At 42.2% G+C, this 25,979-nt stretch overlaps 2 protein-coding genes across 8 annotated transcripts in view; both read left to right on the forward strand.

The window, feature by feature from the left end:
- The window catches only part of TXNDC12 (thioredoxin domain containing 12), a 78,323-nt gene that overhangs the window by 18,316 nt on the left and 34,028 nt on the right, over positions 1-25,979 (forward strand). The gene's annotated exons all lie outside the window — the stretch shown is intronic.
- RAB3B (RAB3B, member RAS oncogene family) overlaps positions 1-25,979 on the forward strand; it is a 60,112-nt gene that overhangs the window by 565 nt on the left and 33,568 nt on the right. For 5 of the 7 annotated variants that reach the window (XM_061344815.1, XM_061344816.1, XM_061344817.1 and 2 more), the window contains one exon: positions 10,790-11,017. In XM_061344815.1, the coding sequence (XP_061200799.1) occupies positions 10,790-11,017 (228 nt within the window). Of the gene's footprint in view, positions 1-4,351; positions 4,433-8,531; positions 8,660-10,789; positions 11,018-25,979 lie in introns of those variants that run through there. The other 2 variants (XM_061344813.1, XM_061344818.1) reach the window with 2 other exon arrangements.

Below are 25,979 nucleotides of genomic sequence, written 5' to 3' on the forward strand. Positions count from 1 at the left end.
TGGGGTGCTGCAGCAGCTCAAAGCACAACGGGCAGCCGGACACGCGGGGTTCCGCCGCGGCGGTGGCTGCTCTCTGGAGGGGATGGACGTGCGGCGGCACAGCCACCGCAGAGCCGCATCCACGCTGACCCCTTGCACAAAGCCGAACGGATCCATCGTTCCCATTCAGTCCATTAAAAGTACAAACTCCACTTTCTCCAGTGCATACTGTGCCTTCTTGCCATATGTTTTCAGACCACGCATTGTTTTCTCCGTGCTTGCCAGCAGCAAGGCAGTGTCACCCGATGTGCAGGGTAACGTTTTGCTGTGGGATGCAGGCAATATCCCTAACCCTGGCACAAGCGTTTCCACCTTTTTGCCTCCTCAGGTGCTGTCTCCACGCTGTCCATGCCTTCTTACAGCAGGAGCAGCGGTGCGTGTGTGCAGTGCATCAGGTTGATCTAACCTGAATTAAGACTAACCTGACCAAAATACAGAGGGTGTGGGTGTTAATCTCAACCTGGGTTTTCCCTTGGCCTGAGACAATGTAAGACTGGGGCCTTTGAAGTGTATTTCATGTCTCTGTGTGCTTCCTTGGTGGTGGCAAATCTGGTTTCAACCTCTCCTGCTTTGTTCCTATTGCTCACTCCTGACCCAGTGCTGTGCTCTCAGTTGTGCCAATAACAGTTTGTGGGGCTTCATAGCAGCCTGGATTAGCTCTGGGTTCAAATAAACCTCCTCTTTTAGATGGGTTTTCTTTTCCCTCCTCCACCCTCCCAAGGTAAAAATGTCAGTGGAACTTTAGTCTTGATCTGTGCATTCGAATATGTACCTACATCATGGAAGCACTGGTATTGGATCATAGTGGATACAAGATCAAATCCGTATGCTGCTGTATGTAAGTGTATGTATGGAAGAAAAGCTTTTATTTCCTGTTATTTGTGCTTGCTGTCCTGGAAGTGGTTGTATTTGCATTCAGGGAGATCTTGATGTGATCACTGCCTTCAGGACTCTTTTATCAGGACGATTTGTAGTGTAAATCAGAAGAGAGGCAAATAAACCAATCTTTAAATCAAGCTCCCTTCGCAGTTTTGACAGAACGGTGCTTCCTTCTTTGCAGATCTGATATGTTTTTGGGTATCAAATTGAGAAGATTACTAGCTTTAGGCTTTAGTAGCAGTGATTCTTGATACATCCATGTGCAGCAAAGCAATACATGTAGTATTCATTAGCATGCTTGTTGTGATTGTCATGTTAGTTGACTGGTGTGTAGTTCAGATAGTTTTTCCTACTCTCACTTTCATGTGATCTGATGCAGCTGCAGATCAAAATGGGCAGGTCACAGCAACACATTTCAGGGTCTTGCATTGTGCTGGCAGCTCATGATACCAGGGAAGGACCCTCGCATCCACTTAACCCTCCCCAGTATACCCATATCGGTTCTGTTACTAGCTCAGCCTGAAGAAGTATTCTTTCCTGAGGCAGTTCTCAATGGCTAGCACAGAAATGTCATGAACTGGTAGTTTCAGGTGTGCTTCTTGCTGTGAAACTACATCTTGTGCTTGAGGTTCACTGTTACTTAGTGAGCTCTTGTAAATGTGTGCTTAGCTTATTGCGGCATGGTGGTACTTGATCTTTGACGTAAGCAGTAAGACTTGTGTTTGGAAGTATTAGCTGATTAAAACACAGGAATTGGAGGGGTGTTTGTTCTAATACTGGTTAGCAAGTGGCTTGCAGCATGGAGAACATCACAGCACAGAGAAATGAATTAACTTGCTCATCACAGGTTTTCTGCTTTGAGGAGGGGGAAGAAAGGCAGCAAATCTAACTACTGCTGTGCTGCAGAGGCACTTAGCTGGCCTTGTCTTCATGTGGATCAGGTTTACAGACCACACCAGCATCCAGTCATCTGATCTGGTGAGGACAACAGCTTGTTTTTAATGGTAAATGAAAGGTTTTAGACTTGGTGATGCAGAAAAATCTGTAACTGTTTCCTGCACACTGGTGGAGGGGTGTCTACCCGAATCTGCACGTGGTTTGACTCTAGCTCCGGACAGTCTGAGTTCCATCACGTACCTGAACTTGCCTTACCTTCCACCACTGTGAGAGGGCATGGTCACAGCTTTCTTTGTGGAGGGCTGTATCCCAACGCAAAATGGAGCTGCATGCTGCCTTCTGGCTGGGGAAAGATCAGCAGGGGGTTACACATACCTCATAGGAGATCTGGACTAACCTTGTGTGTTGCTCTGAGTGCTTTTATGTCACTATTACTTCAGTGTCGATAGTCAGAAGTATTTCAGTATTGCCAGTTAGTTCTCAGAGAAGCTGAGGCAGAACTGGGAGGCTGGAGAGCGATGAGAAAGGGATTTAATTCTGTTATCTTGGCCTTTGCTGCAGTGCTTGTGACAGGAAGCGAGGGCTTTAGTGACAGTGAGTTTTGTAATAGCAATCACCCTCTTCAGTTCTCTGCTGTTCTCTGGAGACAGGATTCAGGGACAGGCTCAGCTAGCAGTTCTGTAGGTGGGTCAGGCTCAGCTAGTAGTTCTGTAGGTCTAGAAGCTGGCTGGCTCCTGGGGTTCTCAAAGTCAGTTGAATATTCAGGGAATTGTGGAAATCTCTGCTTCTGCTCTTTAGGGCATAAGGAGGATGTAAATCTCTTCTTCCGTGCATCTTTTGGGAGAAAACAGAGCTGGACTTAGTGGCTCCCCTTTAGGAGGGGAGATCTTTGTACTGTTAAATATTTTTCTGGACCACTATGTTTGCCAGCAGGCATGGAACTATGTGATGATAAAAGAGCTGCAATGAAAACACACATAGGAGAGAGTAAAAAAATGTGTGTTTTTTTTATTTCTTTGCATTTTTTGCCATTGTAAGATCAGAGTGACTAATTCCTCCTTCCTGAGAGTATTGTTGTGGCTCTGAAATGGACTTTTTTCAACTTTAGGATGTTGAAGGTTAGACAGGAAATGGGAGAGGCATGGCTTCAAGACACAGAGAGATGTTTGTCTTGAGGAAATCTTTCTAACAGCAGTCCCAGCCTGCTGCCTGACCAAATGTAGTTGTCAAGCCAGAGAGCTGATGGGAAAAGCATGATATCAACAGGTTCTTGACTCGAGTCCTCTTCCACACCCACCAAGTTCCTAGAAGACTTTTTAAAGCCTGTGTTCCCAAATCTGAATAGCTAAGAATGATAATAAATAGCCACCTACATTGATTAGAGGTTTTTATCCTGCACTTGTCATGCATATGTTGAACTCACTTGTAGCATGTGAATTCTGGACCAAATCCATTACTAGCATCGTCGTGCAAAGACTCCAGTTTTAGTGTTTGCTGTCAAGATGAGGGGCTCACATTTGTAACTAATAAATGTAGGGTCCATTTTCTTTCTGTTTACACTGTTGAATTATTTTTGTTCTAGATCTATCAATTAAGTTACTTGGAGGACACCTCAGACTCATGTTCTGGACGGTACTGAAGTACAAGCCAGGGGCTGCCACAGGAACAACTGTTGCAGCAGTCAGGGGTGAGGACAAGAGGAAATGTAACTGATACTGCAAAACATGCAATACTTTGGGCAAGAGCAAGGTGCTGTCTTGTGGCTGAGTGAGGTGATTGTCAATTTTGACCTGAAATAGGTGGCTGCAGCTTGTTATTTACACAAGATCTGAGTTTGTCGCTGTGTTTTGGCAGCCTCCACAAGGCACAATCATGTAAGTCAAGGTGACAAATGGTGGTGTGCCTCTCTTTGCTAGAGAGGAAATGCACCCAAGACAAAGTTGGCTTTCAGATTATATTAGCCATGGAAAAGAGGACTGAATTCTGTTACGTTTTGCTGCTCTAAATCTGGAATAACTATTACTTTAAGGCAGTTATTTTTGTATGGATGTGCTGTAAGTTGCAGACATTTCCACATCCTATTGCGGTTTGCCTTTGCAGCACAGTAGACTTTGACCCAAGCTTTGTGCAAAACACTGACGTACAGATGCAGCTTAGCTGCTCCTTGGTTCCGTCTACTTTGCTGCTTTTCTGCAGGAAACATGTCACGATGCCTGTCTGAGGTTTTGCATCCATTTGTAGGATTTACCTGGAACTTTCATTTGAGATGAATCTAGATAGTCTCCCTTTAATAAATTTTAAACTGATGGCTTGAAGTATCTGCTGTTATCTCAATACCTGTCACTAACTCAAGCACTGTTTCTCTTCTTTGTATCCTTTGTACAGCGCTTTACCCTTTACCTTCGGGGATGGAAGCTCAGACCTTGACACAGCAACATGTTCACAGTCTAACCTGCCTCCCATTAGTCTCTTGCATGATATTCTCATTGCCCATCTTTATCATAAACATTGTAATCCTTTTGCTTCTACATCACAGGTACAACAGCGTGACCACTCTCTTGATTCATATACTCACAGCAAAGCCTCCATCTGTCTCATGGATTATAGATCTCAATTGGTAACTATTGCTTGCTTGCAAATACTTCTTAGCAGTTATGTTAATTGCTCGTACTGTGTTTTCTGCTTCTGATAAATCTCTCTTAGCACAGCATTTGTGTAAGGCTCCTTAAGGTCGCGGCTTCATTTCCTTTATGAGCTTTACTCCTAGGACAGCATACATTGGCTGTAAAAGATTCCAGGAATCTGATTTAGGATTTAATTCCTGAAAAAGAAAACAAACAAAAAACTTTCCTGATGACAGAGCACATAAAGGAGTGAGTTTCTGTAATAGAAAATTGACATAAATGTGTGATTTGTGAACTGGATTTTTTTTTAATGAAGATGCACTTTTTTAGATGTTTTTGCCCTCCCCCCCCCCGGAATTAACTCTTTTGAAAAGAAGTTATGCTGCATGTTAGTAATAGATCTCATCATTTACTGGTAAGCTGTAAATATTAGCAATTAAGAAATCTTTTGGTTTAGCTACTTCTCTGTTTTTTCCCTTCCACAACTTACAGCGTAGTTGCCACTGTCTTTTGATATCTTCAAAGCTGCCTGCAGTGCTGCTGTGCTATGCTTCTGTAAGAGCCTTGGCACGTGTGTGATCTGTTTGTCTTCAGCACAATGTAATGACTCCAACAGCATGTGTTTCGTTTTGTTTTAAACTTCTGCCTTTATTTAGCCTCATTATTTCTGCTTTTACTAAATGAGTGTATCTAGTAATCTCCTTTCTTCCTTCCACACTCCTCAATGCTTATGGATAACCAGGAGTCTAACAGGTACAGCTGTGTTTGTGGCTCTGCTCCTTCTCTAGCTGCCTGCTGGTACCAGTTATTCCTTCTAGTCATTACCTTCTTTCTCTGTTGGCTGATCTCGAGCAGTGGAACTCAGGAACAGTAAAATGGAAATGAGAAAAAAGAAGTTTGGATTCTGAACTAAAGGAACAATTTAACGCTGTTAGCTCTGTAAGGCAGTAAAGTAGCATGGCAGGAGAAACAGCAGAGGCTCAGCTGCTGAACACACACAAAATGAGCTGGACCCAGACTGGAGTAACATGCTGTCATAAGATCTTTGACTCTTAGAAATATAGAAGGGTGGTTTCATCCCCATCTTCTCAGCTGCCTAAGGAGAGAAATGTGTGTGCTAGTGGATGGTGGTGAAACAGTTACATTTAAATTGCCACTGGACCTATGTAATACAAAACACATGTTGTAAACTTCATTTTTGGCTTTAAAAATAAAGCAGGCCAAATATTAAAAGATGTTTTTACTATTAGAAATGCACAGAACATGTAATATACAGAATACACAGGTTCATAACAAGTTGAAATTGCAGGTGTGTCTAGGTGTATATAGTTGGAAGTATAAGCTCTACCAGTGTGACTGAATTTCACAGTTAACTGAGGTCAGCAGATAAGGGAACTCATTTCCAAATTCAGTTTTCTTCCTTGCAATGTTGTGAGAGGGAATGGGACGTGGAAATGGCCATCATGTCTGTGATCAGAGCCATGCAGTTGCTAATACAGAGGTGCCTTATCTTCTAAGGTAATGATCAGATTTCCTGTTTCTTGTCTGTAAGAGGATAGAGAACAGCAGCCTTCCGTTAGTTTGTAGCCAAAGCCATAAGGGCTGCCAACACTTGGATGTCAACCTTGTTTTTATTTTTCTGGGAATAAATGGACGGTGACCTATACGAGCTGACTTCTAGCTAACACCATCAGCTTTAGACAGTTCATGTACTGTTCTTCGCTGAAGTTGGCTGTAGGCAGTAAATACTGCAGAACAGGGGCAGCAGTGACCACCTTTCATGATTTGTAAGAGCAATGTGTCACACAGCAAACCAGTTTGATTCTTCAGCATGATGTTGGTCACAAATTAAAGAGCACAGCTATGTGAAGTCATCTCTGACACATTTCAGTGACTACTGAATGCTGATTTGCCATGGAGATGTCTTAGGGTGGTAGGCTTCTTTTTGTTTAAAGTTTCATTAAAACAAAATAGAAACTAAAGGTAGAAGAGCCACCCTGACTCAGGAACATGTTCTTTGGTGGCTAATAAGCTCTAAGATTTTATTGCTGTGGAGCATCTGTAACATCGTCCTCTTAAGTGGTTTCACTGTAATAAGACAAGCTTCCACTGCAGGCTTTTTCCTCAGTCAGGAAATAATAAGGTATCTCATAGCTACATAAGTGCCTATTCTAACAAAACTAGTTGGAAGTGGATGTGTTTGAGACCTTCTTCCCATCACTAAAGCATATGGAGAAATCAGGTTGTTAATACTAGTATGCTCTTAGCTACAAAGAAGTGAGCTACCCTGGCAAAGAACTAAGCGAAGCAAGGTCTCATGCTGAAGTGCTCTCAAGGACAGTCTGATTGGCAGGTTTTTATTCTCCTGTGTAATGGGTTTTCTGTAATGTAGCTAAATCTTTTTCTGTGTAGGTATTTTCTTGACGATTATTCCAAGGCAATCAAAATGGAAACAGTCACGAGCCTCTCTTTTGTACCCTGTGTGCCAGCTCTGGGCCTCTCAACACAAGAGGGATGTGGGCCTGATCAAGTGAGTCCAAAGGAGGTCACAAAGTGCTTCGAGGGCTGGAGCAGCTCTGCTCTGGAGCCAGGCTGAGAGAGCTGGGTTGGTTCAGCCTGGAGAAGAGGAGGCTCCTTAAGGGGAGACCTTAAGAGCAGCTCCAGTGCCTAAAGGGCCCAACAAGAAGTCTGGAGAGGGGCTTTGGACAAAGGCCTGTAGGGACAGGAAAGGGCAATGGCTTTAACCTGCCAGAGGGGAGATTTAGGTTAGATATTAGGAATAAATTCTTCCCTGTGAGGGTGCTGAGGCGCTGGCACAGGGTGCCCAGAGAAGCTGTGGCTGCCCCATCCCTGGCAGTGTTCAAGGCCAGGTTGGACACAGGGGCTTGGAGCAACCTGCTCTAGTGGAAATCATCCGTGCCCATGGTAGGGGCTGGAACTGGATGAGCTTTAAGGTCCCTTCCAACCCAAACCAATCTGGGATTCTGTAAGTCTCTGATTCTGCAATAAACCCCTAGGTAGTCTGCATGTCCTAGTAGTAAAGCAGTGGCGCTGCTGTATTTGGAGTCATGTTGGCAAAGAGCGTATGTAGCTGTGTACCCACAGAGAAGGGGGTTACACTGCCATCCTTTCACCAAGGAGGGAATAAAATCCCCTGGGAACAATGGCTGCCAGAGCTGTTGTGATGAGGTGGGCAGAGGCTGCCTGACACCGGCATGTTGTCACCTTTTCTCTCTGCTGCTGAATCTGCACCAGGTCCCGGGGGCCTGCAGGAGATGTGATTTTGTGGACCTTTCTCTCAGTAGCATAGCAACTGCTATTGCTTCCCACTGCTCGGTCCCCTCAGCTCTGCTGGATCAGGAGCTGAACCCACTTTAAAAACATGCAAGACAGGAGAAGTTGTGGGAGGATTTATTTATAACTGGGATTTCTCTGTTCTCTGTGCTCTCCTTCGGACAGGTGTAACCAGGGATCACCTGGAGAACAAGTCACTTAGGACAACAAGTGAGGAAGAAGGGAAGGGAGGGGAGCTGGGAGAAAGGTCTGCTGGTTCCTGGCTTCAGGATTCAAGCACACATTCAGGGGCAGCCCTACGAGTGCTTTCAGCTCAAATGCTGGTGGAGTACAGCTTCAGTAATGAGCTGCAGTCGGGGGAGTAATCAGTAATTAGTGCTGAAGTCCTTTCAGTTTCCCTCTATTGACCACAGAAGGGGAAAGGGAAAAGTCAAATTTAAGCAAGGGCATGGAATTTCCTTTACCATTTCTATGCTCTGATGCTGCCGCTAATGATTCAAGGAGCTGACCTGCAGCATCTTCAAGCAGAGCGCAGTGGCACACACAGGGCAGCGAGTGTTGTGCTTCTATGACAACAGCCCCAGTCTTTGCAAGTATCACTTGATCTTATTTTCTGCATTGTGCTTCTTACAAAGCTGCTCGAGCTGGCCATGTTCTGCAATTGCTTTTTTAACTGACATCTGAAAGTCACTTTTGTAGCCCGGTACACTCTTGTTTATAGCAATCTAGAGGGGTTAATAGAAGCAGCAGTGTTTCATTTAAAAGATCAGCTTGGAGCCTGTGGATGGATTCTGCAAAGGCAGGGGTAGAAAGAAGATATTGATTCCAGTGTGATTAGTGGAATACTTCTTTGTGAGAGGTCTGCCTCTGAATCTTTAAATGGTCAGGCTTCAAGTGATGGAGGCATCTTCCTATTTCAAGCCTCTGTGAGTGCAATGGAGAAGTAGAGAGTTTTTATTATTCTTTATTTCTTCTTCAGCAAGCGCATGTTCTCAATGGCATTTGTGGAAGTTATGCCTGTGTATGAGGAGGATACACATACACACACTCAGCTAGGTAACCTCTTACTGTCTTCTAGCTTGGGGATGTTACAGATCAAACTGATCATCTGGATTCATAATTTTTGCAGCCAAGATGTCCAACATTTCAGCTGAGGCAGTGAGTGCATTGGCCCGAGCATGTGTGGAAGTCAGTTGGATGTTAAATTCTTCAGTTCAGAACTTCCTGTTATGAACCACAAAACATGGTTAAAAGAGCCCTTTTCTGATACACTGGTGAGAAGCAAATCTGTGCTTGTGTTTTCTGGAGTGTTAGCAAGGACTGCAGTCTTACTGAATAGCAGCTCAAGTCCACAAGAGTGCAGATCAGAAATGTGTTGTACCCTACAGAATCACTTGTGAGAAGATTTTACTGCAGTCAGTGCAGCTGTTGCCTATTGAGCTACTCAGAAAGTTCTTCAGAAGCTGTCCTTGTTAATACAAGCTGTGAACAACGTCTTTGCTGCTCCAGCCTTCTCCTATGTGAGAAAGCTGCATGTGTTAAATCAGAGATAAGCCATCGTGCATACTTTACTGGAGGTTAAACTGGGTTGGCTTTGGTTTGTTTTCCCTCTGCTGGGAATTTAAGTCAAGTTGGCATTCCTATTTAAACTGCCTTTGGACAGCATTTTGATTTAGAGCTTTTAACTACAGTGAGTTTTGAGTTGTTCTGGTTGTTTTCAGTGGGTGAGTGAAGTCCTGTGTGCAGGTGAGACTTGCTGAGAAGGAAAGTGTTTGGGCACTTTGGGAGTAGATATTGGTGGGAGTTCTGTTCCCAAAGGTGCCCATGAATGAGTTGAGGTGAAAATTAACTTCTTTGGTTGGTTGCCAGGAGAAGAAGAGGCTTTGGTCTCCACTCAGTGCTTTCTGACACTGCACACAAATAGAACGTGTCTAGTTTGGATGAGTAGCTGCTAATCAGACCTGTGCTGTCATTGCTGCAGTTTGCCAGCCTCATGACTGATTATGAGGAGCCGAGACCTCTGCTTGTTTGATGTGGGGCAGATTCTGAAACAGCATTAGAGATTAAAAGTGTGGTATATCTGTTAAAATGTAAAGTTTCCTTTTTCTACTCTCAATAGTAATTTGGTCTGTGTAGTTATCTTCTGCTCTGTACGAAGATGAGAAGTCAGGACCTTGCCTTCTCCCACGGAGTGTCTGAGCTGCATACATTAAAGCATCCAGGGCTGCTCATTGGGTTTCACGTGTCTTGATACTGCAGATTCCACAGTGTTTTGATTTCTGAATGCAATTTGGGGTCATAAGAGGAGCAGAGATCTCTGAGAATTCATCTTCCCTCCTCCTGACCCCACTAACATCCCCAACTCTCATGTCCCCATGGTAAAAAGAGATAATTTACCTGTTCCAAACCTGCCTTCAGCCCGCTGAGCCCTCATGTTTTATGCAGGTACTGCTTAAGTGCAGTCTTGAGAGTAGGTAGGTGTTAGATGGGTTCAAGGTTTTCAGCTGAAATTCTTGGTGTTTCATCTTCTCCCTTTGCTTTTTTTCCTCCTATAAATGCTGAGGACACAACTTTCCTAAGGATAAAACAGTGGTGGTGCCTGTGCTCGAAATGCAGATTGTTCCCTAGTAGTCATACTACCTATCTTGGAGGCTGCTTACTGAGTTGTGTAGCTGGATGCTCTGTCAAAGATTTTAGTTCTTGGTTCCAGTACTCCAATTTGTTGGAGCAACAGAAGTGGCACCCTGCCACAGGAGTAAAGAATGCTGTTTCCCCGCTAGTATTTGAACAGTCTACTGCCTGTTCTTTTAAACGCAAAGCAGTGCAACAGGTTTGTTTCTTGGGTTGGGAAATATCACCAGAACAAGTGGATACTAGAAATTTAAAACCAGTATTTAAAAGAAGATTTCAAGGTGTGTTGCTCTTTGTTCAGCAGATATAGTGGCTATGATATTGGAAAGAAGAGAGAGAAGCTAAACAGATGGTACACAGTTAAGGAAAACAAATGCTGAACTGCTCTTAAATCTGTTCTTTTTCAATGTTTGTCATTTCCTTAGATGGCTTCAGTAACAGATGCCAGATACAGGCAGAAAGACACTTCAGATCAAAATTTTGATTACATGTTCAAGCTCCTCATCATTGGCAACAGCAGCGTGGGTAAAACATCCTTCCTCTTCAGATACGCCGATGACACTTTCACACCAGCCTTTGTTAGCACGGTAGGAATTGACTTCAAAGTGAAAACAGTTTATAGGAATGACAAGAGGGTGAAGCTGCAGATATGGGTAAGTGACAGTGTTTATATTAATCCTAGCAAAGATATGATGGTAAATCATAGCTTGTTTGCAATTAGATTTTTGGGTTAATATAGATTTTGATTGTTCATGTTTTGTGTGGCTGTATCATTTGTATCCCTGCAGTATAGCTGAGTATGTTCTCTTTTGTTGTTGTCTTGCTCAACTGGTGGGACTCCTGATCTGGTCTTAGGCAGCTGCTCTACATTCTCAGGAGTCAGTGTACTTTTAAACTGCAACACACTCAGAGCAGGTCTGGAGTCCTTCAGCAGCACTTTCTGAGTGAGCACTAGTAGGCAAGGAAATACAGTGAGCACTTGGTGAGTGAACTCTACACATAGCTTCTACTATCAGCTTATGTCATCTGAATAAGATAGTTGCAACTCCTCTACCTGCTCAGTAGAGCAAGCCAGGACACTCCATCCATCCAGGATTCCTCAGGGGGAAGGCAGAGGTGTGCTTCAAACCATCTCTGCTGATGTGACTTCTTGGTAAATCAAATGGGAAGAGAACTTGTGCAGGTAAGTTGGATGCTCCCTCTGCTCAAACACCCTGGCATGGAACGCTTTCAGCCTTTTTGATGACAGCATCCCAACCTAATTTCAATAAAAAGTACATTCCTGAGCTGCAGAGTGGCAGACCAAGGCCAAGCAATTGTCAGGAGCTCTTGATATTCCTTCTTATGGAAAGCAAGTGGGTTTTTTTATTCTACTTATTGGCAAATGATTTAAACCCTGCAGTGAAAATGCAATTTATTCTGATGATGCTTGTCTCTGTAGATTACTCACTGTGTTTAAAAAACCTATTCTCAGTTTGCTGTGTTTTAAAGTATCATGGGGCTCCAGCTGGAATTCCAGTTATGGAGATTCTTCTCATTTATTTTACATAAAAAGGTCTCAAAGAGAAGATATGAGGCTAGTATTTTCTTAATCAGTTTCAAAGGAGTGGGCTTACTAACTCAGAGTAGCCGCCTACTTAGTGGTTTCGCCCACAGGTTAAGCTTAAGGTTCAGTCTTGAGGATGAGTTGAAAGTGTAGAGAATTTCTGTCCACACTATAGAAGCATTTCTATACTTCTTAGCCCCAGCTAAGAGCATAGTCTTCTGACTGGTCTAGATACACTTGATATATAATTAAATCTCTAGTTATTGCATGGAAATGTAATATTATAGTATTAATTTATTGTGATGCTCTTGAATAGTCACAATAAATCAGCGAGAATCTAAAATTAGGAGCTTTTTTTTTACCTCGACTGCATGATTCATTTCAAATCTGTGTTGCCAGATACCAGATACAACAAAACATTTAATCAAGGATGCTTTTTATGTTGCAGAATTTTGGCATTGAAACTAGTGTAGGTAATCTGACATAAAACTGGTTGATTTAATGTAAGGTTTACGTAATAAAAGATATTTGTACTTCAGGCCTCATAAATAAGCAACTAAAGATGATTTCCAGTTTGTCTTTCTTAATCTTGGAACATGACATTTTCTAGTGAGGTGATTAAAAGCAAGGCAGAAAACACCATGAAATAGTTTTGTTTTTTTTTTGTAAAGGTACAGGGATTAAAATGAATTAAGCAATAATTTTAATTAAATGTTTGAAGGCTTTGTGGGGAAAAAGGCTGTAATAGCCTTAAACTTCTTATGAAAAGAGATGTCAGGTGGATTCCTTGGTGGGTGCTATCTATAGGAGCTGTAATACTGGGGTTACCATCAACACTTTATCATTTAAAATTTACATTCAATGAAAGGTTCATGTGGAAGTTTGACATCTTCCAGAGTGACTGGTATTCTTTTTGTCTCTCTGTTCTCCTTGAAAGGATCCCTGATGTGAGTCACGATTTAAGGACCTTAACAAAAACATGAAGTGTGTACATCCATAAACACCACAGTATTTGAACTTGTTTACCTCCTGCCTATCATGAGACTAAACTTGTAATGTCAGTGTATTCTTTGGGGTACATGCAGTAGGAGTGGGAGCAATTAGCATATCAAAGCTATATGTTCCTGTGTGTAGGAACAAGAGTTTTGTTATCAACCTGTCTTCCAATTACTTTTGAGTCTGATTTCCAGCTGCTATGGAGTTTCTGTGAGTGTGGGACCCTGCGGCTCCATTGAACACTTTGCTTTGACTTAAAACTTTCCAGTTGCGTTGACTTTTTGGCTCTTTTAATTATGCTTTCCCTAAGCATGATGTTAAGTCTTACCTGAATCAGGTTGAATGTGAAGCTAATTTGAAAACAAGTGATGAAGGGGAATGTACAAGTGTTTAAATTAACCACTTCAAATGTCTTTATAAAATCCATAGAGAAGCACTTCTAGGAACTTCCAGTGTTCTCTGCTCCATGAAGCCAGGTCTTTTTCAGTTCATAGGTGCTTGTGGAGCTCTTAAGTGTATGCAGCTGTGGCACACTGGAGGTGCTAAAGCTGTGCACAAATAACCTTGTTTTGTGTCCTACAATGGCAGGGTCGGAAGGAACTTAACTACTGCTGTGTTATGATCCAGAGAGATCAGTGGGGGTTTCTATTTGCCTTTGTTGAACAAAAAAATGGAATATTTGGGTGTAGGACCCTGCCTGCAAAAAAGCTCCTTGTGTTTTCTTAAAGCTAAGAAAAACTCCCACTGCTTCAACTACCAAGTGGCTGCATGTAAAGACTAACAGCACATCATTGTGTCAGTAAATGTCTTTCTGACCTGTCTTGTGGTTAATATCTCCGATAGGAGTTGTGGAGTGTTTTTAAGCTAGAGATCTAGCTATTGTGTTTGTGCTGAGTTTGAGGAAGTCTGGTTTGTGAATCAGGATTTGACAAGCTGTCAAATGTAACGATCAAAAAAGAGCTCTCCTTCATTTCAATTTGAGGTTGTTGGTGAGCCTCTTGCTTTGACATTAGCACCTCAATCACCCACGCTGATATTTTAATGAGTCCAGTCAGGTGTGCTAGTGACCTTGCAGCCTGGAAAATGATCTGCTTTGAAAAGACTTGAGTATCTCTTGAGTTTGAGAGGGAAAGATATTCATGATGGTTTTAGAATGAGAAAACAAAAGGGGAAAATGGTCTGGAGAGGGTTTATGTAAAATAATGTTTTGTAATTGTATTTTTTCTTTAAAGAACTCCAAGATTAGTTAGCTGTTTTAATTTCAAGTATTTTCAGTCTTATTTGGGTATGGTAAATAGAATAAATGACCTTCACTGAGAAAGTTCATTTTGTAGTTGGATGAGGTTTGGTAATTTGCACATTACTTATGTAAATATATTCACCTATTGTGTAGATATTCTAATAAGTACATAAAAGTAATTTTTGGATTAGAACTCTTTTATCCCACTGTCATCTGTAATAATACTTTCATATATTTGTAAGGAGCCAGTTTGTATCTCTCTGCATTTGGGGTATACATGTTGATTATTTTTTTCTTGACCAAGAATTTTATATTCCTGGAATTACTAGTTACTGATTACTGAAGGAAAGCTATTGTATTTTCAGCTAGGCATGGTTTTGATTAGAAGTAAATCTCAAAGGTAACATTATTATATTTTTAGCAAATGCACACAGTTAACACTCAATGCAGTGTTCAGGTTGCCTAGCAGCTAGAGAAGGCCACTTCGTCCACAGCCAGGTGGAAGAAGGGTGAATGAATAAAAGTGGTTTGGGTTTTAGGTGGGAGCAATGTGAGATTTCTTTTTCTCTTTCCTCCTTCTGTGTGTTTGTGTGTCTATTGGTGGTGAGTAATAATAGCAGCAGAATGCTTGAGCTACATAGCGTTCACTTTTAACTGCCTGAGGAGCAAACTCTGGTCCTTTGTGTTGGCCCAGTTTAGGTTAATTCTGTGAATTTCTTGGCTAGTAACACAAAAGTGCTGGTAGAAAATCACTGTCAGTGTTTAACCCAAACCACTTGCATGCCACGCTTTGCACACCACACAATACGTGCTTTGTGTAAGGAATTTCATTACACTTCTGTTATACTTTTGTATAGCACCCTACACACTGGAGTCTCATTTTTGTTGCACATACTACACAAAAGCATACATTTGATTATAATGAGCATAACTAAATGCAGAGTTTGGCAGCTGATGAAGCTACTTTCAACCCCCTTTTTTAAAGGCAAATAGAGGTTAATTTAACTTCAGGTTAAAAGGCAAAGAGATGTGCTCTTCAGGTGGAGACAGCATATTTAAAGTGCAGTATGATTTTTCTTTTAAGGTGCTGCTACTCAGATTTAAACTGCAAGCATAAGTACAGCTTTTTCTTTCCCATTAATAAAATGTTCCCATGGCTGAACGGAAACCTGGAGGGGTTTGTGATTAGCTGTAGTGGATGTCTGAGCAACACGTTGGAGCTTTCAGGCACAGCTGGGAAGAGGGTGCAAAGAGGGTGTTTTTGTGGGAAGGATCTTTACAAACAGGAATATAACAACTGCTAATTATGCTGAATGGCATTCACCATTACTAACCAGGAAGAGTCTAACCCACATTAAAACCTAAGCCGTGTAGCTGTCCAGAAGGCATATATGAAGTGTTTTTAAAAGCTCTTTGCATCCGTTGTCACTCACATAACAGGATGTTACTCTGCAGCTTGCCTCATAGGGAAGGGATTCAAAGTAACGAATCTGGTAACTAAGATTATTTTTTTCATTTAAAGGAGGTAAAATTAGAACATCATCATATTTGATTGTAAATCTTAATGTTAATTGCACTCTTAACCAAAAGCTAATTATGCATTTCAGATGAGAGAATCATCTATTCCCCTGGCATCCCATTCCCAACATGTTTCTGCTAAGTTCCTTATAAGCCCTGACTTTAAACTTAATGCTTACACAAGACTTGTTTCTAAAAAAAGAGATAGTAAGAATTCTGTAATTTAATATATAGATGTAATAGCAATGGATGTCTAAAGATCCAGTGGGCCTGATGGTGCTCAGCAGATTCACAGCTGCTGTGAAATCCCCTGATTCGCTGTTTAGGCAAAGAACTAAACCAGACAAGTCATAGCGAAAAGAGGTTGCTCCCTGTAGAGAGGCAAGGATTACATCTTAGTTGCAGCAGTAAGGACTTACTGGGTCCCAGGGATGAAAATCATTCTGAGGTGAGTGGATGTAAAGCACTACTTCTGATGTTAAAACACAATGCAGAGTATTTGACCAGAGAAGAGTTATAGTATCAGCGTGTGTAATTCAGTTCCAAGGTCTTGCTTATATCTCAAGTAACTGTACTCCTGCTTTGGGAAGAACTTGGTGTTCATGCCACTCTTGAGTGGTCTGTAAGATTAGAGTTTTAAGTGTGATACAAGGGAGAGAAATAAAATCTTAAAAATAAAAACTCAGGTTAATAGCTATCCCACTCACTATTAAATTTAACAGCCTGAGCTTGCTGAGCAGGGCATTGCTGTGTTTGCAGTTGTATACTTGATGAGGAAGGTTTATTTCTGTTTATAGCTGATCACCTCAATCCCGTTGTTATCTCATTGTAACTCTACATTGCAGTGAAGGCCAAATTCAACTTTGGTCTTAGCTCTGTTACCTCTGGACGTATTCCTGCTTGTAATGCTACACTGCTGCAAGGTGCAGTATCTCTTTTGTGCTACATCTTTGTAGAGTTACTAAGGATATGAAGCATTTCATAGAATCGTAGAATCCCAGACTGCTTTGGGTTGGAAGGGTTCTTAAAGCTCATCCAGTTCCAACCCCCTGCCACAGGCAGGGACGCCTTCCACTAGAGCAGGGTGCTCCAAGCCCCGGCCAACCTGGCCTTAAACACTGCCAGGGATGGGGCAGCCACAGCTTCTCTGGGCACCCTGTGCCAGTCTGTGTCCCCCATCACAGGGAAGATTTTTTCCATATGAAATGACAGAAGTTACACTATTACATGCAGGGGTACTGGGCTGTATCCAGGAGCCGGGCTGAGTGTGTTTGTGTTAGCTGATTAACTGCTGCCTTTAGTTCAAAGGTCTGGGCCTTTTGTAGAGAACATGGGCCAATGTTGCCTGGTTCTCTTGTAGAGGAAAAGCTCTCGGTGGGAAATTTCAAGGGTAATTCTTCAGCTGATGCAGTGAGGCAGTTAAGCTTTGAAAGGACAAATGGGTCTCTGGTCTCCTGACATTTTGCACTTAATGCTTTTTACAGCAGAAATTCAGAATGGGTATTTTGTAATCATTTTACATAATATCTTAGACTCGTGTTTCTCAAAGCATTTTCCTGTTGTCCTTGTCTTATCAGAATCACCCTGACTATGATTTTCTTTCAGTGTTATCTTCTGCATGATGACAGGTATATTCTATATTTAAATACACTTGTTTACACTGTGATCAGTTACCAGATAATACAGTGGGTGGATTTATGAGTTCTCATAGTATTTGTCTCAAGCGAGGACATACTTAAACTGTGTCACAAGTTTTTGGTTAAATGAGAAAATATAACTTTGTGCTTATTCACATTTATAACTTCAATGTTGTAACTCATCCAGTGCCATATTTCTGCAACACTTATCAGCAGGCTGAATGGCTGATTTTAGAGGTAAAAGCAGGAATCCAAGACCATAAAAACTGTTTTTCAGGTAGGTGTGAGAAATGGTACCCTTTAGAACAGCTTGGGTACCCATGAGTTTAGCTGTAGGTACTTTGTAATTTATTTTCTGTTGTCTAGCTATTTAATGCCATCCTGATTCATTAAACAGCATAAACTGGGCTCCCAGATGTTGAGCACTGATTTTCTTGTTTTCTATCAGCAAGGCTATTTTCAGTCATACAAAGGGAATGTGTTATGAGTAGCCCTGAAGCACTTTTCTATTTGTTAGGAAGGCAAATGAGTGATGAGGCCCTCAGTGTCATGGTTTAGTGGTGATATTGGTGGGGTAATGGTTGGACTCGATGATCTTAAAGCTCTTTTCCAACCTGGTTGATTCTGTGATCCTTCCGGCACTGGGGAAATGGTGACATTATTTCCTGTCCACATAATTTGTGGTTTGTTGTGTTTTGGTTTTTCTTTCCCTTTTAATTACCAGGTCCCCAAAATGACTTTTTACCTGGTTATTGTAGTTGAATTTTGCTGAAGCCGCAATGTAACCACAGTGTGCTCAGAGATCCACCCAACTGCTCTGTGTGGCTGTGTTGGAGGGCAGCAGTGTTGGACTCTGCAGATGTGTATGGTGCTGACAGAAGTACACATCGGTGAGAATCACCAGAAACTGGACAAAAAGACAGTATGCTCCTGCAGTATCAGAGTTGGGAGGCCTATGGCTTGCACATGGTTCCCATGTGCAGAACAATGTAATGTCTAACAACAGACACGAATCTCAACCTAAATTTCTGCTGAGCTCTTCTGGCTGCCCAGCAGATATTAGTGAGTTGCAAAGTGGGAAACATGTAAATCCTCTTTGGGGACAGATACATCATTCAACAGCAGCTTAGCACCTTGCATTTTACAGTCAGGGGCCGCTGCAACCTTGAAGAGTATCTTAAGCATCCTAGTGTATCCTTCTCTGCTTCTGTCACAGTCCGGGCTTTGCTTTGTTGCTAAGATGTTCCTTCTTCCAAATGGAGCTGCCAGTCCCAAGTGTTTTACCTTGTCCTTCTGCTGTGCACTTTCATCTTGTTTGAGAAGTCTTCTAGGTTTGCTAATTCTGCTTCATACTCATTTCTTGCTAATCGTATGTTAGATACTCACTGCTTTCCTACTGATTTATGTTAGAAACTGAAACAGGAGGTGGCAAGAGTGTTTGAAACTTGGGGGAGCAGGTGTAAGTGGAGCAGGTAAATGCTCTGTGTTATGAGCTGCTGTGCTGTATTAACTGAAATGACTTTGTGTGGTATGAGTCAAGTGATTAAACATTGTGTGTTACTTAGAGAAGGCTCAATGGTGGTATTTTCTCAGCCATATTCTGGCTGGCAAGATGCTCTGACAAATGGATAGAGACATCTGTACCAGTGCTAGAGGGTAAAGTCATGGAGAGAGAGCAGTGTGCGTAGATCTGTGTGTGCACATATGCTACTGATATCTATCAAGTGTTATTGTCTCTCTGCTTTTCTTGTAGCCAGATAAAATAGAACACGCAGGGGATCCATGCAGAACATGTTTACTAGGCAGGATATTCACCCTAACGCTGTTTTTCCCTTTGCATGCACTTATCCAGAGATCCACCTGCTGCTTCCTCTCCTTTGGTCCCTACATCGGTGCTAACACTGTGGCAGCACTGAAGCTACTGAGTGTTTGAGTGCCATGGAAACTGCATCCCGCTCGGCTGCCAGCGGGCACTGAGCCCTTCCACTTCTGAATGGAAGTGCTCTGAGTGCCGAATTGTGGTAGACTGGCATGAGTCAGCTTTGATAGGTCCATGTAAAGTCTTCAGCAAGGACTGCAGGTCTGCTTTTATTTTGAGGGAGAAGAGGGAAATAATTCCCATCAAGTGTGGTTTGGGTTAATTTGTTTTTTAACTCGATAACCACCCTACATAGCTGAAAGGATAAAAAAATGTATTCCCCCTGCAATTACCAGCAAATACTAAACTGCTTCCTTGCTGTGCACTTTAGCTTCATGTTGTATGCATTTCTGTCAGGCTATATCACCTTTCCTATAGTTTCCTCTTGGCTCTGTGTTATGCACCCTGGCTTGCTGTTGGTGAAATTGGACAGCACTTTTGTGAACACTTGTGTATTAACTGTAAGGACAGTTCTCACAGAGTACTGTCGTAACAGGATTTGAAATGGTGGAGTTGTGTGGAAGAGTGACCAAGAAGTGCTGGGAAAATGAGAGGAAGCCCATTTAATTGTTTCCTTTTAAGAGAAGAATGACTCTGACTGTAATAGAGTGTGCTGCTGCATCAATTGATCGTATGGAACAATAACACGATGTTCATGTTCACGTGTGTGCAGTTTCTGAAGAGACACTCTATATTCTGTTCTTGTTGTCAGCTTCAGCTGTGATAATGGTGGCAGCCCCTTCTTCAGATGGAATTCTTTTCAGTTTGCTCTCTGCTCCCTTTGTAGAGGTGGAGCTGACTAAATGGAAAGCAGCTGAGGATTGGGAAACAAGAAAAGAGCTGGTTAGGGGTCGGAAGTGATGATGAAACTTCCTTTCTCTAACTACTGCAAAGTGCCTCTCTGCTGCAGTGCAGCACAGCAGGGTTTGTTCCAGTTCCTAAGGGATGAACACAAAGTGGTAGCTTCAGTCCTGCCTTGCGTCTGGTTGATTCCCTCGTTGTTTCTAAGGTGCCCAAAGCACAAGCTTGTGTCATGTGTGGTTGGGAATGCTGTTCTTTTTCAGAACTAGTTGCTTGAGGGGCTGTAGAAGCAGGTTGCCAGAGAGCAAGTTCTGGCTGTGTGCAGCCGCTAAAGAGAGACACTTCAGTGACAGTTCAAGGTATAGAAGCTGAAATGCCATTGAGCATTGAGTTTATTCTCCCACCTCCAATCTCATTCGCCACTTCTGGAGCTGGCTCTGTCTCTGATAAATGGGGTCTGGGTAGGCAATTCTACCACACAGTGCTGACATGCCCTAAAGCCAGCGAGAGAGTGGAGCTCAACCTGGCACAAAACTAGAGTAGAACCAAAGCAGGACGATGAAATTAAAAACAGCAACAAGAAAAACCCCAGTACCTTTAATGATTGTTAATTACAGTAGAAAGCAACACCAAAGCAGCAGTACTCAAACACTGGTTTGCAAGGAGCAGCCCTAAGCAGTAAGCCCAGGAGGGCTGGATTCTGCAGGGCAGAAGTGTCAGTCTGCACAAACACCATGTGGATTCCAGTGGGGCGGTTGGTGTCTGGGCTCAGAACTTCCTTGGGTGAGGAAGGTGTGCATTTAGCAAAGCTCTTCAGCCTGGTTTCATACACCCTTTCTCACCAAACCCCCTTCTTAGGTTGTTTTTCTAAGTGTGAGACATGGTGTAAAGCACAGAAGGGACTTGAATGTGTTGGCTGATTATAGGAACTTAGGGCTCCAGATGAACAGCATTTCTATACTGATGCTCATTCCAACTGTTGCACTAAAGTATGTGACAGCTGAAAATCCATACCTGTTTAAGGCTCCTTATCCTAGCTAAAACAGATCTCCTCTTTTATAAGATCGCCCTTTATCTTGAAAATAGCATGCAGGAAACGTCACTACTGCAAAGATATTAAATCAGGCAAATCTGTGAGAACTGCTTGGTCCCTCCTGAGTCTTAGGGGGTTGGAAGTATAAAATTAATCATTTCCTTTCACTCGTGCTCATTATTGATTTAGTTGTGTATAAAGAGAACTCTTCCAAGGGAAGAATCTGTGTAAAGTTCTGCCTCTGTGATGTCCTTGCTGCTGTTCTGAGTCGCAGTTACACTCCGCAGTAGCATATCCAAACCTGTGGCCATCGTTCTGAAGTCTTGGACATAATGTCAGATTTCCTGCTATAATTCTGATGTAAATATGCATAGGAGCTGCTTATTATTCTATCAAGAGACTGCAAGAAATCTAAAAGGAACAAATTCAGCAACAGCCATTCATGCCATTGTCATGGAAAAACTGTGATTAGAATAATCTTTCACTGAAATCTAGAAATGGTCTTTTTCTTCCAACTGATTATTATTTTGACAAGGAATTTCACCTGAATCAGTGGTACTTGCAGGAGCTGGCTGTAACTTAGATACAGCAACATCACCGCATTGTTGGCTCTAAGTCGTGTGTCAGTTCTCCCATCAGCAGGGCAGGCTGTGGAAATCCTCTTCTCATGCCTGGGGGACCAGGAAGCAGCACCGTAGCTCCAGCTGGATATCAAAACCTGATGTTGCTAAGTGAGGACAATGTAGTCACCTGTCAGACCGTTTACAGAATCGAAGAGGAAACGAATAGCTCTATCTGCCAGTAATTGCTTGCAAGGTGTTTATTTGCTCTGGTACTGAATGCATCAAACTTATGCATCCCTTTGACTTCAGCTGGGATCTTCAGAGTTGTAAAGCTCCTGCAATGGCAGCCATTTACCCTGCCTGCGAATGTGACCTCCAAATGTGCAATATTGTGTTACCCTATGACTGTGAGACAGGGCAGTCGGTTGGATGGTAAAAAAAGTCCAGACCTTTTTTTTTAAAGTCTGGTTTTAATTACCTAATTTTTAGGTGAAAAAAAGCCTGGTTTTAATCCCCTGATACAAAGGCAGAGAAGAGGTGGTATTTGTTTTACTGGTTATAATGTCAGAATCCATGCAGCATGGCCTTTTCTTTTCAACTGTCGTCTGCATGTCAGGGAAGTATTACAGCATTGATTTCTTAATATATTTTTCATGAAGGAAGGTTGGAATAAATCCAGGCTATTGTATTTGCCAGCTACTCTGGGACTGTTATTAGGAAATATGAGAAGCAGGAGCTTTTTCATTCCCAATTTATCTGCTTATTTTATGGATATAAAATAAAACTGCTAAAGATTTAATTGCCCTCACGCCACAGGTGAGTTGTGTGTGTTGTGCTAACCCCCATCTGCTCAATGCAGTAGTTGAGAGACCGTTTTGAACAAAGGGCAATGCTGAGTGACTTTTTTCAGTCATGACTCAATGGTTCTTTTTAATGAAAAGATTCCCAAGACTCATTAATTTGAAGATCTCATCTATTAAATTCTTGATTGATAACAGTAAGAGTGTTAACCTGACAGTGTGTCAAGGCTTGAGGGATTCCTATAACTGGTGTTCTCTTTCCAGTTTGTTTTTAACCAGAGGGGGACTTGCACTGGGTTTGGAACTAGAGGCCACCATCTGTGAGAGTGGAAGAATTGCAGTAGATTGCCTCCCTGTGAGGTGCAGTCAGGGATGCATCTCCTCATCTCCATGGTCTTCCCATCATCCAGGAGATGTAGAGTGCCTATGTATCTGCAGAGGAAGGGACAGGAGTTTGCAGGAATGAAATCTGTATTGGTGTTGGTGATTACATCCAACCTCTTACTCCTCAGAAATGGGCTCTTCTCAAGCTTTGCTCTTCTGCACAGCACAAACTGAATTTGAACTTGCAGTCTGTAGCTGTTTCCAGCAGTGGCTTCTGACTCTAAAGACTGACTCTATGTGTGTTCTGTGTCAAGAAGCATCCTCTGTTAGAAGGTCTGATGCTTTGGTGGTCCCAAATTCTTGCTCAACTCCTGCAGCTTGCTGCAAAATCCTATATAATTAACGTTGCTTTTATGACTGACCTCTTCATTCACTATGAGTAATGAATGGGACAGAAAATTGTGTTTCTTTGTCTTACTGAGTAATGAAAGAGAAGAATGTGCTTCTTTTAGTTCACAGCCCTTGCCAAAAATAGCACCTGACTATATTTTCTCTAGCTTTTTCTCTTTACTATTATTTTACTATATTAAATGCAATCTTTTTTTCCCCTTTGGATTTCTTTCCATCTTTGTGCCCTGAAGCTTCAAACACCAAATTTTGTGAGTCATATAAATGTTCTGAGACATCAAATTAAGTAGAAAATGGAGAATGAGGTCTCAAAAGGTTTTGAATGCTGCTGACGTCAATCTCCGGTTGAAATAAAGAAGATAGAGCTAGCAGATCCTGTGAGCAAGACTGTAAGGGCACTTATGCTAATTCTGTTGTTGGAGCAGAAATTGTGTTTTTATAAATGAAGGCAATAGTCCCAACTGAAGATTTAACAGGCATTCATCTTAGATGATCTGGAGCTTTTGTACTTTACACTGGAATTTGCCTTCAGCAGATTCAAGCCAAATTGCTTGGAAGTGACTAAAATGAACAGCGGCGTGCTTTCTGCCTTTCCAAGTCACAATATAATTCAGTTTTCCAGCTTTGCTTTTGCAAAGTGAACAGAAGACCAGCAACCTATTTAGAGATTATTTTTTTCATTGATTGTCAATGGGAGAGAACTGAATTTTGAAAATAGCAAGGAGTCATTGAAGTCAATATGTCTTAAGAATTTTTTGTTAACATGAAACAGTTGCCTTTTAGGAAGCAGTTAGTAATGCTGGTTTTGAAGTTAAATGCATGCAGATTTGATGGTGCTATGGAAGCTTCCGATAGGTATAGTGGGAAGAGTGCAAACAATGACTGAAGGAAAGTGATGTTTTCCATGTGGAAACCACAAGGAAGTCCTTTGCTGTTAGTTTATCAGTGCATCGTGCTTTTATGTGTTGATTATTATGCTTTTAACAAATATGGCAGTTCAGATTTGACAGATGACTGATACACTCGTTGACTACTTTATCCTGTCTCACTATCAGAGAGTTCACTGGAGGCCTGCATCTAATTGTTAATTAATAGTGCTGCAGTGAGCACTCTGAGTCTAGATGTGTTCTGACTGAAGGTATATTTCCACTGGTGAAATGGGGGTTCAAGATGTTCAGCCCTTTGCAAAATCAAACTATTTTGGAGAGCATCTTACAGCAGTGGATATAATAGTGTCAGGTTCAGAGAGACCAAAGTGAATTGAAGTGAGCCCAGAGGTACTGAAGGAGCAAGGTAATGTGATTGCTGGTTAACTAGATCAGGACAGCAAAGTGAATGCCTCCATTAGGTTATCTGTATTGCTGTACTCAGGTGCCTTTCTGATGCTGTGGAGAAAACCTTTCGACAGATTCCTATAGGAAGTCAGTTTACAGACTGGGAGCAGATCATGTACCTGTGCATAAAATACTGCAGTCAAGGCCAGTATGAAAATAAACATGAGATAATGTTTCAAATCTAGGGATTAAATACAGGCTGTATTTACCTGCAGGCGGCCAGTATGAGCTCAACAAGAAAGTAATGAAGAGGGGCTGTCTAGCTAGCTACTCAGTGCAAAACATACTTCTGCTTGGATGTGAGGAGAGTACAAGGGAAGAGTTTCTGGCTCTTGAAGCCTGTGCAGTGTTCTGAGAACAGAAATATCAAAGAAGAACAGCTTCAGGAGCTGGCAGTGCTGCCAGCTGTGGTGGTCTCCAAAGTGAGCCCATACCAGGGCTCAGTCTCCAGCCTCGGGCTCCTTCTGGATGGGGGACCAAACCCCATCAGTTCACAGTCTTTCTGCCATAACTCCTTGGTTACCATTGAAAGGATGCAGGCAGTGGTGGCAGATAGTTGACTGCAAATGTATCAGTCAGTGGGATATGAGCTAACTGGTCTGATGTGTGTGATGACAGTGGATTTCCTAAGGCTCCTGGCCAAGAACGATCAGAGAGCATCTTGTAGTGACAGAGTACAGTTTTACCAGCGAGGGAGGCACAAGGTCCTTTAAATTATCCCTATTGGGCTAAAAAAGTTTTAATTTGAGAATATAGTGTCATAAAAAGTCTGTGGAATTTGCCTGATTCTGCACATTTGGCCCTTCAGGCAAGTGAGGAGGAGGAGAGGTTTCAGTGTTTTGATTACCCATGAAACAGCACTGAGAAGGAGATCCACCACAAGCTGGTTTACTGGTAAACTGGCTTCTAAGTTAGAAAGATGCTTCCCCTGTTGGTAAGGTTTACATAATTGTTCTTCAGTGCAGTTTTGTATCTATTCCAGAAACATCCACTTCTGATCACTATTTGGATCAGAATCTGTACTGTTCAGGACCAGATGCTGGAACACTTCAGCTGCTGGTCTGAGATGGCATGGTGATTTCTCTACCCCATGGTGATTCCTCTACCCCATGGTGAATGAGCCCGGAGGCAGAGAAACATTTCTGCTTCCTGAAGCTGCCTGTTTCTGGTAAACTAGCATAAAAATGAGTATCTGCTGAATTGGTGCATATCAGAATTCCTAAACAACTCTTCTGCCTCTGGCAGTGACACTCGATTATGTTTCTCATTCCTAAGCCTCTTAGGGGTTTAGCATTTATCAATCTCTTATAATACTGCCTGCTTGACACATTTAGTTAGGCATATGACAGTGATCGGTTGAGAGAAAAACAAGTCATCTCATCGAGTGAAAAACTGAAGTGGAGAGGCAAGCAAAGGTTTCCTGCTGTTTGAAATTTAGAACAGGGCCATTAAGAGAACTGAAATGGGGCTAATATAAAAATGGACTGTGTGTCCACT

The sequence above is a fragment of the Neopsephotus bourkii genome, unplaced genomic scaffold (assembly GCF_033783945.1).
Source record: "Neopsephotus bourkii isolate Nb327-2 ecotype Australia unplaced genomic scaffold, CSIRO-AGI_Nbou_v1 NB_234, whole genome shotgun sequence".
Taxonomy (NCBI): Eukaryota; Metazoa; Chordata; class Aves; order Psittaciformes; family Psittacidae; genus Neopsephotus; species Neopsephotus bourkii.